Source organism: Odontesthes bonariensis, chromosome 21 (genome assembly GCF_027942865.1).
Source record: "Odontesthes bonariensis isolate fOdoBon6 chromosome 21, fOdoBon6.hap1, whole genome shotgun sequence".
In the NCBI taxonomy this organism is placed as follows: domain Eukaryota; kingdom Metazoa; phylum Chordata; class Actinopteri; order Atheriniformes; family Atherinopsidae; genus Odontesthes; species Odontesthes bonariensis.
In genome coordinates this window covers 26261522-26273005 of record NC_134526.1, presented here as the reverse complement: position 1 = coordinate 26273005, position 11484 = coordinate 26261522, and the positions used below count along the sequence as shown (strand labels likewise).

General features: G+C 44.3%; 1 protein-coding gene across 1 annotated transcript; it reads left to right on the top strand.

Moving 5' to 3' along the window:
- The first annotated feature begins 482 nt into the window (after window positions 1–482).
- On the top strand, window positions 483–8772 carry LOC142371156 (UV excision repair protein RAD23 homolog A-like). The gene is made up of 9 exons (XM_075453767.1): window positions 483–733; window positions 1533–1694; window positions 1839–2035; window positions 4240–4283; window positions 5109–5236; window positions 6540–6627; window positions 8007–8137; window positions 8237–8398; window positions 8501–8772. The coding sequence occupies exons 1-9, from the start codon at window positions 668–670 to the stop codon at window positions 8612–8614; spliced, it is 1092 nt and encodes a 363-aa protein (XP_075309882.1). The 5' UTR covers window positions 483–667; the 3' UTR covers window positions 8615–8772.
- The last annotated feature ends 2712 nt before the right edge of the window (window positions 8773–11484 follow it).

The following is an 11484-nucleotide window of genomic DNA, read 5'->3' as shown; positions in this document are numbered from 1 at the left end:
TTTTATAATTGGGCATTACAGGAATACAAAAATAATAAATTGTACTGATGTAGATTGAACTAGAATGAATTGGATACAATACAAAAAACAAATACAAATGAACGTGTATTGTCCCTGTCAAATATCAAATGTAGGTTATGGTTTAAATCAGACAATTACAGACATTCGTGAAAACCAGCGTATCATTAATAATCTCATTAATATGAGATTATTAATTATCACATTATATTAATGGTTTGCAAGTTTCAACAAAGCTTTAAGAAAACGTGCAACAGAAAATTGTCTATACGTCAGTAACAGACAGGTAAAGTTCTATTGTGTTACCTAAAAGATACATTATGTCACGCTTTTCTCGTGTCTCTCTTCCTGATCTATTTGAAATACTCATGAAAACCCCCTCAGACTGTGTGAAGACTACCTTCATAAACATGCCTGACTTTGTCGCGTAGTTCTGCACGAGATCTCGTACAGTCCAGCACAGCTTCTCTCGCCGCACCACCAACTTGTCACCAAAGATGGCGATTTGCTGAGTGCTCATGGATACACACATTTCTCGGCTAGTTGTTATCTTACCCAAAACGCCAACTTTAGAAACAAATTAAGGAGCTTAGCGAGCAATTATTTCTCCGTTTGAAGCACATCTGACGCAACGTCAGTCGCCGCTACCATGCAGATCACGCTTAAAACGCTGCAGCAGCAGACTATTCAAATTGAGATAGATCCCGAACAAACGGTGAGTGGCTAACAGCTAACTTGCGCTAGCTAACAGTGCTAGCAGCGGGACTTGTGTTTTAGCTCTGCTTATAGAGCCGACAGCCTCGTGGTATATGTCCATATAGAGAACAAATCATGTCGTTTCCTCAAACGTGTCCTCTTTTGCTGTAAACAAGCAACCTCCATTCATTTAAAAGGCGACACATTTGAATATGTTACAAGCTAACGTTAGCAACACTACCTTGCTAACGATAGCTGGGCAGTCCATTAACAAAGTCATAGCGACGCAACCCGAAACCAGTTTATCATCACTTTAAGTTTGTGCTGCGGGTACTTGGCGGTCACTGCTCCTAATTTACATCCGATTCAGTTTAGTTCATAATCTTGCAACTTCTGCATTAAACCCAAGCTGCCAAACACGCATATGTCATGAAAGACGGAATGCTAACGCTTATGACTCTGCCAATTATGACTAGCTTGACTGGTAGCTAACCGAGAAGCTAGTGCAGTTGTTCTTGCTCCCATCTGAAATGTCTTATGATGTGAGATAAATGTTAATTATCGTTTAGTTGTGACTGTTTTGATGTGTGATAGACTGGTTCTGGGAGAAATTCGTTTATCTTTATTATTTTTACACAACTGACTTTACGCCTCCTTGCCTAACGATGATGTGGGGGAAATGACTTGGAGAGTTCTGCAGATGTGTAATCATTGAGATAAGTGTTCGGAGACAGCTTGGATTTCCCATCAGTGGTCAGGGATAATGCTTCCTCTCTCTCGCTCTCTCTCTCTCTTTTTTTTTTTTTTTTTCTCATCAGGTCAAGGCCTTGAAAGAGAAGATAGAAGCTGAACGGGGAAAAGACAACTTTCCTGTCTCTGGGCAGAAGCTGATATATGCTGGCAAAATCTTGCAAGATGACACGCAGATTAAGGACTATAAAATCGATGAGAAGAATTTTGTTGTAGTGATGGTGTCCAAGGTGAGCCGAGATATTAGTGTATTACTTATTGTATCAGATTTGTTTAGGGAATGCTGAATATTTTCATCAGGCTGCTGCTTGTCTAACAGGGTATCTTTTTTTCGTTTTTCTTTTCTTTAATGCTAATTTTTGAACACTGTAAAGACTAAGCCCGCAGCTGCAGCCTCGCCACCAGTTTCAGAAGCACCCAAGCCTCCTGCACAGGACTCTGGCTCCACGTCAAGTGCCGCGCCAGCTTCAAACCCTGCTCCTGCCCCAACTCCTGCGGCTGTCCCCACCCCTTCGGAGGAGGCCAAACAGGAGCCAAGTGCCGCAGCCACAGAACCACAACAACCAGCCAGGTACAGCCCGTTTATACAATGACTAATGTAAAGCTGGTGGAGGGAGGGAGAAAAGAAATTACAATGTGCATACCAGAGATGAAAAACCTCACTCTATGCCACTTTTGTCTGATCCATTGAATGAAATAGACACGCTGTTTTATATCCATTTCAATTCAGGAGGGATTTCAGGAAGGGTTTGGTGTGTCCTCACAGCTCGTCAAGCTAATAGTTTGTTAGCCTGTCTGCTAATTTATTTATCCAACGTTCTGGTACAGTCACTCTATAATCCTCCTCAAAATGTACACCTTTTCAACGTATTCAAGGGAAATTCTGGACGGGTGGGGCGGGGCGACAGCTCTCTCCCCATTATAGTGCTCCCCATAATACTGAATGGATATCGGGTTGAGTCGAATATGAACACACAAGTATGTGGAAAGGCGGTGTAAGTGTTTTTGTGCACTGTCCCGGATTTTCGTTTTCAGGCGTTAAAATAAGGCGGTGTAGAAAAATAAAACAAATCATACTAATAATAATTAGAATTTGAAAATGTAGGCCTGCCCCAAATACGGACCTGTTACTCTAAACTGTCGAGGTAAGTTAAGGTCTCGAATTACGGTGTTTGTGGGCAACATTGAATCCAGGTCTTGTGGAGATCCTGAAGCCGGTGCTTTTAACATTAACACTGCTGCTGGCAGGAGTGGGCTTTCAAAAAAAGAACAGCTATGGAAGTTGGCCAGCTTTTTTCAGTGTTGGAATTTACAAATAAAGTTGAGATGAGGATGACAACAGGACTTTACAGTGCGACTGAAGGCGGAACGACAGTTAGGGTCCGTTTCCGCCAGTTCAGTTTTGTGTGACACGCTTTGAGACTTTACCCTGAGGTAGGTTCTTGTTGCCCAGACGTACTTGGGACCCAAGACACAAAGAGGACTTCTAAATTTGTTGAGAAGAACTGAACATTAGTTCACCAACCGCATTAAAAAGAATAGAAAGATTACCCATCAGTCATTGTGGCTGACTTGTTAATGTTGAAATAAAGGTGAAATATGTTTTGATGTAATTTAAGTGACTTCCAAATGCCAATATTTAAAACCTGATGAATATTCTCCAATATTTTGAGGAAAACTAATCATCGCCGACATAAAATCTGGTCTATTAGTAAGCAGTGCTAATGTTGGCTTGGCTAGCTTGGCTTAACTAGCCAAGCTAGTTCGGGTTGGCCCTCGTTAAGCTAGTTAAAAACATTGAAATTGGAAAATGTTGCAGCTTAGAGTTCTAAAATGACTACAGAAGCAGCAGCAGATTTCAGGTGATTTGGTGACCAGTGACGTCGGTGACGTTTCAGGGAGTTCCAGAAAGAGGAATTTATTCCAGGGAGGTTACCGTAGTTTACTTTCCCCGAGCAGAGACCTGGGGTAGAAGTCCTGTTTATGTTCACTGTGCAGGTGAACGCACTTTCTTCCATTATCTCGTTGTTACGCGAGTTCATGAAAGTAAGTGTTTTTGTTTTACTGTTGATTTTAGCTCGTACTTTTTCTGTCCCTCTGTAATTTAAGGCTGTTTGATGAAGTGTAAATCGGTAAGCTAATGACATATTGCTTTCCAACTGTGGTTTTATCCTGCTAATGCTAACCTAAATCTGGATAGTTGAGTGCGAGTCTTCATCGCTGGTGCGTTTTGCTGCTATAAATGGCAGCACATATGTTGGATCGTTGACACTAAAGGCCCACATTTGGTTTGGGATCCCACGGTACATGAAGCGAATCTCGCGGGCGAGAGATGAGAAAACAGCCTCGATCAGGACTCCACTACAGTAGCCGTTACTAAGTGGACTGATTAGTTGGAGTGTTGTGGTTATAGTTAATATTAATGTTTACATACTGTTTTGATTATAACTTTGAGCTTCTTAAATTGAATTTGTCTAAACTTTTTTTTTTATCGAGTTGAAATAAACTTAAAGAATAAAGAATGTTATACTGTAGGTAAACAGTGTCTGTGATTATCTACACTGGATGGATTCCACACAGATGTCGCCAGCCTGTAGTAAACACTATTACTCGTTACTCGTTGGTGATGTTTCAGTCTAAATATGGACATGTTCTGTAATGTTGTTCATTTAGATGACTGGGATAGATGCTGATATCTATATTCCCAGTTGTCTTCACCTCGGACTCACTGACGTACCGTGTAGATCATCTGATTCTTTTCTCCATGTTTTGCAGCTCCAGTGGTGGGAACCAGGGCCTGGATGCCTCCTCAGCGCTGGGTGGGTAATGCACGCCATCAGATTGCCGTCGCGTGATGGGGACCAGCAGTTGGCACCTGTCTTAAGATTACACGTTCTCTAAAATATCATCTGTACAGTTCCAGACTGTTATGACCATTTTAATTTCACAGTGATACATTTGTTAAGCAAATCTAATGCTACATGTGCGATGCGGATGCCTGCAGTTGTTACTGTTGTCAGCCGGGGACTTTACAAGCTCCAGTACAACCCAGACTGTTTCTATGTTTAGTCTCTGACAAAAGCCGGCCCTTCTTTGTTGTGGTGTCACTGAGAATGATGGGGATTCCCATTTGGTCCACTCATAGTTTATTTGCATACCCAGAGAAGGAAGAGAATGGATGTCATGCTGCTATTTGAGCTCACGTTGTAGGCATGACTTGAAGTTTAAATTAGGTTTCTGTTAGTCATTTTACAGCTTGTGTTTAGACGGATTTAGCTGTAGTTCTACACTTCAGAACTCTGAAAATTACAGCGAGCAAACAAAATAATGCATTGTTTAAGCTGGAATTCTGTATCAAATCCTCACCTATTTGAGCTTCATAAGTGAGTTTGAAGTATTTGCAGCTCGGTTATAATCTGAGAGTCTGAGTCACTCGTGGAAAAGCCGGGTGTGAATCAGAGGTCCGTATGATGGGTCGTCTGTGTTTCAGAGTAAAGAAAACTGCACTCGGCGTTACCTTTTCAAGTCACTTGCTACTTTCAGATACTTTTCCCAGGAGGACGCGAAACAAGCCGTTTCTGAAGGCGTGTCGGACGCAGAAGGCGGAGCAGCCGCTCACCATCTGTTTGCACTTGTGTTTTCAGTGACTGGAGCCGAGTACGAGGCGATGCTGACGGAGATCATGTCCATGGGCTACGAGAGGGAGCGAGTGGTGGCGGCGCTACGGGCCAGTTTCAACAACCCCCACAGAGCTGTGGAGTACCTCCTCACTGTACGCCTCCCCCACAGACACACAGTCACTCTCACCATTTCAGGAAAAATGTTCACATTCTTATGCTGAGGTGGGGGGGGGGGGCACGCATTCTCTGATCTCATATTTAGCTCGGAGGCCAGTACTGATCCAGCACGGTGACGTGCTCACAAGTGTAGAAACTTAAAGCCTTCATCGCCAAACACACAGGGTAGATTTTTGGTGACAGTAGTTAACCTTTTTAAATGGAAACCTTTTTTTGTGGGATTTGATGGATTCTTCAGTGGGGGGTGGGTCTATATTTATACTGTCTATAAATCATGGTTGTGCTTTTTGACATCGATGTTGAGCATTGCTGTGGTTTCTGGTATATAAATGCTAAAATATACTGGAATTAGGTTTGAACATACAGTGCTTTTGCTCCGTTAACAAGGGTCCCCTGAGAGAGGCGACCGTATGGTGGGAATGCGCCTACGTGACACGCCCCGAGCAGCAAAACATTCAACATGGCTGCCGGCGCGAGTTGTGCGATTAAGAGTATAACGCGTGAATAAAATGTTGCATTAAAGGCTGTTGGTCTCCACTTGGAGTCAATCGGTGAATTTCAGACATTAACATGTGGCCAGAGGTGAAACTTTACGCGTCTGCCTACATCTAACCGTCATCCACAAAGCAGGGCGAAAGGCAAAAAGCGTCGTTACGCATGTTTTTCCATCAGATGACGCAACATTGCCACTGGATGGATTATAAGCTGATAAACGGCCTGTGTTGTCTGGTTTTACAGAATAACGCACAATATTTAAAAAGAATGATAAATCCAGACAAAGAGTTGACTTTGAATCCACGTTTCAGGCCAGTTTTACACGTGGCTCTATTCTCTGCACCTGTTGGGATTTTGCAGAAGGGAAACCGGGCTTCCTGTTAAATCTGTTGATTAGACACAGTTGATGTACAACAGCTCTCGCCCCATTTCAGACATGTTTTCTAGCTGGTCAAACAGCCCAAGGTCACTGAAGCGGCTTTGATTTGCAGCTGTGAGTCAAAAGTTACATCTGTGAAGTATTCTCTCAGTTGCAAACTGCAAAATGATCATAAATGATGGTCTGAGACAGTTTGAATGGAAACTGATCAGTTGTATCAGCTGTTTTGTTTTAATGTTCTTGGCTAACTGGCAACTGACTGCGTGTTATTTTGAGAATACAAAAGCTTCATAGTGGACTGACTCCCATGGCTTTGCTAAGTTGTTGGTCCAGATATGCTCTCGGCCAGGATGCAGGAGTTTTGGGGCTGTGTGTATTATTGACTTTTGCATTATTGTTACCAGGGTATCCCCAGCAGTCCAGTTCAGGAGAGCAATCCACCCGCGCAGGCCCCCACATCTGGACCCACAGAGGCCCCATCTCTAGCAGAAGGTAGGTCGCAGCAGTCTGTTTCTCCCAACAGGGAAAAAATAAACGCCAACACTGTTGGATTTTGCCTTTTGGGTTTTAAAACAAAAATGCACACAGTCGTATGAAAGTAAACTAAGAGAATGTCTGCACTCGCCGGTCCACAGTCAACCAGCAGAAGCATTTGTTTCTTGTCCCGCCGTAAATCTGCTGACTTTGAACCTAAAGAAAAGGGATCCTGAACTTAAAGGAACAGAGTGTGGAAAACTCAGGTTACACAGTAATGACTGTCATTGCCTCAGCAGCAGACGGTGACACATTGTGACACATTGTGACACATTGTGACTCATTGTGACACATTGTGACTCATTCGTCGCAGAGTTTCTCTGCCACAGTTATCATAAGCAGCCGTTTAACTTGTTAGGGTCCATCACACCTGAACTTTCAGCACTTTGTGAAGACTCTTTGAGGTCATTCTCCACCCGTACACGCATGTACAAACTGGGGCCTTTGCTATTGTGATGATGTAAATGTAAACTGAGACACCCAGGCGCCAGTTTTTAAAAAAATGCCGGCTTTTTTTTACACTAAAAGTAGGACATTTGAAGGTTTTTAAACGCAGGTACACCCACTAAAACAAGCCGATGAAATCCGTTGCCAGTTGTGGCTTGTTTAGCCTCAGTGAGCTGAGGGCGGTTGGGTGGTGGGTGTTTGACATTTTCAGGGGGCGGGAACGGGTGAAACCTGGAAAAGGAAAATCCAGGTGTGCTCAAAGTGGGACAAATCGGAGGTTAAGATCTTTCAGATCAGCCGTGTAGTGATCTGACAACTCGACTTAAAGTGAGCTGTGCCCGCTCATCGAAAGTAGCCTGTTTGTTTGTTTGTTTGTTTGTTTGTTTTTCCCGTCTGTTGACATGGGACCTAAAGCCAAAAGCCTGATGTCAGCGGGTGGAAAAACAAAGGCTTGTCTGGAAGTTATTGTAGCAGCGGAACACTTTGATGGGCTTGTTTACTGTCTCGCCAGAAGAGTGGAAACGTGAAGTTGCATTAATGTTTCGTTTTCGGAGCGGCCCCTTCAGCCGCAGGAGCGTTACACGCGTTTAATCTCTCTCTAAACAAAGAATGGATGTAATGGATAAAGCTCGTAGATGTCTCCAAATGCTTGTTATGTGTTGCATGTCACATACAGATTACAGTTGGGAAGGAATGCTGTGGGAAAACTGGATTTAATAATGTAGCAATTGGCCATTTTCAAATGATTCGAATAGGAGTGAATCTTGTGGTATCGTTTCAGGAAAGTTGTCCAGTTTTCTGTCGGAACATGCATCCACTGATGAAACTGAAACCCAGGCTGTCTATAAGAAGCTGGAAACCAACTTTTTTGTGGCTTTGTGTATTGTTAGGAGAGAACCCGCTTGCATTCCTGCGTACCCAGCCCCAGTTCCTGCACATGAGACAGGCCATCCAGCAGAACCCCGCTCTGCTCCCGGCTCTTCTCCAGCAGCTAGGCCGAGAGAATCCTCAACTTCTACAGGTAACGCACGCGCTGCCCACATCAGGGATGCGTGTTCACCGGTGTTCCTGCTGGTCATCAGCCTCATAACAGCCTCCTGTTTGTGTTTGTGCCCCCCAGCAAATTAGCCAGCATCAGGAGCTGTTCATCCAGATGCTGAACGAGCCGGTGGGCGAGGGTGGCGACGCGCCGGAGGTTGGAGAGATGGGGGCAGCAGGGGAAGAAGGAGCACCTGTCAACTATATCCAGGTCACACCTCAGGAGAAGGAAGCCATAGAAAGGGTGAGCTTGGAGTAAAGGCCCCGTGTTGGAGATGTGATGTCAGGGTGGTGTTGTTTTTAAAGTGTTCTCTTCATTTCCTCCTCATTGGTTTCACCTGAACAGTTAAAAGCGTTGGGTTTCCCTGAGGCCCTCGTGATCCAGGCCTACTTTGCCTGCGAGAAGAACGAGAACCTGGCGGCCAACTTTCTCCTCAACCAGGGACTGGAAGACGACTGAACGGGAGCAGAGCGCTGCCTCCCTGCTCCTCCCTCCCTACCTTCCCCCTTCCTCAGCTCAGCATAAAGACTGCACCCCCACATTTTACTGTACAGCTACCAACCTCAGCCCAACCCAACAGGAAGGGGGGGAAGAGCCACTGTGGGGGGCGGGGGGTGGGGGGGTGTAAGGATGGCGAAGGAGAGGGATGGGAAAGGAAGGGAAGGGAAGACGTGGGTGGGTTTAGGTCTCGGAGGGATTTAAAAGTACACAAAGCCGGAAGGTTGTGTGCAGGAAGGTCACACTGGGATTATCAGAGGTGCGGGGATGAAAAAGTGTGGAAGAATTCTAAAATCCACGTGAATTCCAATGGAATGTGTGGGGTTCGTTTAGGGGAGATCTATAATTTGATTTTAGACGCGCTTTGTGAACATTGAGGAGGGGGGAGGGGGGTGGCTGGATGGGTGGGTGGGTGGGTGCGGCGAGAGTGTGTGCTGCTCGTGTCTGCGTGTGTGAGTACATGTCCGTGTATGCCTGTGCAGATGGATGCGATACAGTTAAGCTGAAAAAGTAATCGATCTTGCATTCTCTAAGTTTGTTAATGCTGTAGCGCGATTGTACGGAAGCACATCCTCCTCACTGCACTTCAACATTATCAGTGTGTGTAACTGCTCGTGTGTACTTCTGTAAGCCTCACGTACATGTGTCCAAGAATGAAATGGGAAGAGACGGACTGGGCCGTGCTGAGCGTTTTGTTTGTGTCTGACATGATGTTTCTGGCTCCAGCAGTCAAACTAATCAAATGGTTCTTTGGTTATTCGGTTGTCCTCCATCCTCACAGCTTCCTCAAATATGGAAGTGTTTTGTCTAAAGTGATAGCTGCAGATTCAAAGCAACACTACGTGTTTAAACAAAAGTCCTGTACAAGCTTATAATTCTGTGGCAGTAATGTTTGAGTTGTCAACAGAGAAGGCAACGGAAACGATGGTGGCTGGTCATCTTCATACCGACACTAATGGCTCTTCCTCTGGTCCAATATTTGTTCCGCAGTTGGTGAGAATTTCCAGACAGACCAAATTATTTAGTGCCCACTCTTAGATGCTGTCGGCAAAAATGCATTCGCAGACAAATCGTGAGGTTCTGCGCTGCGAGGCCGGTGCCAGCAGGCCTGAAACATTCAAATCGCTACCGCGGCATTAAAGTTGCACTGTTGCTGCCAGATGTTGAAGAAACGTATGTGATCTGCAAACCAAATCAGTCTTCGGTTTCCTTTTTAGAACAAACTGATAGAATAATCGCCTCCCTGATCTGAGGCGGGTCACACAAACCAACCTGCTAATGAACCTCGGATGAACTGATTTTTGGGCCAATGCTTTATCGTGACGCTGCGGAGCGCCGGTCCGTCATCTCTGCAGCAGCGCACACGCCGACACACTTTCCCCATTCATGAAGCTGTCAGAAAGTCCGACGTGTCATAAATCATGGATACTGTCTGAAGACGAACCGAACTGTGCCGTACCGTGTCATAGAAAGACGTCTGTATTAAGACTCGGGGGAGGGGCTTAAAAAACCCAGTGCAACTTCAGGCTGGAATCTGACCAGTAAGCCTATCGCTGCGTATTTTATTTTTTAGAAACGATTAGAAATCTTCGCTCCACTCGAGCCAAACCCCTCAAATAAGCCTCTAGTTGTAGGAGTTCGGTTTGAATCGAGACACAAAAACGAGGAGAAACGGACCTGATCGAATCCACCATCACCTTAATACCCAATGTTTGTGAACATTATTCACCTCAGATGGCTTTGTTATGAAGCTTATGATGATAATTAGCTGCCCCCCCCCCTTTCTGTTATTTGTGTTCATTGTATGTCAAAGAAAGTTGGAGGTTTTCATCTGAAAATGATCTCACCAATGGTGTTCACGCTTAAAACCTGATCCAGCAATCAGTAAGGTCAGCCTCACGTGGGTCCGTGGACAGACCATAACTGTTGAGGAGAAAACAAAGTGCATTCTCATTCTGTATGTGTGAAGGCAATTTTTACTGACGGTTGTCCTACAGCATCAACATGACCTTAGACTATGCTGTGCTACATTAAATATCAGCAGTCTTTCAGGCCTCTGACTCTGTGTGCCTTAATGGTGTCGTCATCACAATCCACCTCACTCAGAACACATACCAGACCGTGGGCTTGCCTGATCACAAGTGGCCCTCTAGTGGGAAGATTCCGCAGTGCACCCACATGTTTGCGTTATATTGCATGGAATACACATTGGTTTCACATGAAAGATCCATTATTAAAATGTGTAGTTAAGGGATTTCAGCAGAAATGAGCAAAGCATGGGCAGATTTTGGGCTTAAAAATAAAAGCAGTCAGATGGATGGTGAATATTTTACATAGTACTGGACTTTTTTTTTTTTAGTCTTTAGATAGAACCAGAACTGTTTTTTTTTTTTTTGTTGTTGTAAATGTACTAATTCTTAGCTGGGATATAAAAAGAAATCTCTGCTCCATTGTTGTCTGGAGTGTATGCTTCAGGAAATAGGTGAAAAAAGAACGCAGCCAAGTATGTTCTTCATGTCCTTGTTGCGGAGAAGAACGTCCGTAGCATGATGCTGCCATCACCGTGCCTCACCAGCATGGTATCAGCCAGATGATGAACGGTGTCAAGAGTTCAATAGACATGATGTTCTCGACACATTTCAAGAAAAATTGTATCCGGAAGCTCCTGAACCAAATTTAAAATGCCACAGCAAGAGGTCTGTTGACAGAAGTGCACGTTTCAGATTTATGTAGCTTTATACTGGTGTTCCCCTACATTAAAAAAACAGCATGAAAGGGAACTATCAAACTAAATTATTTGTATATGACATAGTTGTAACTACAATGTAACT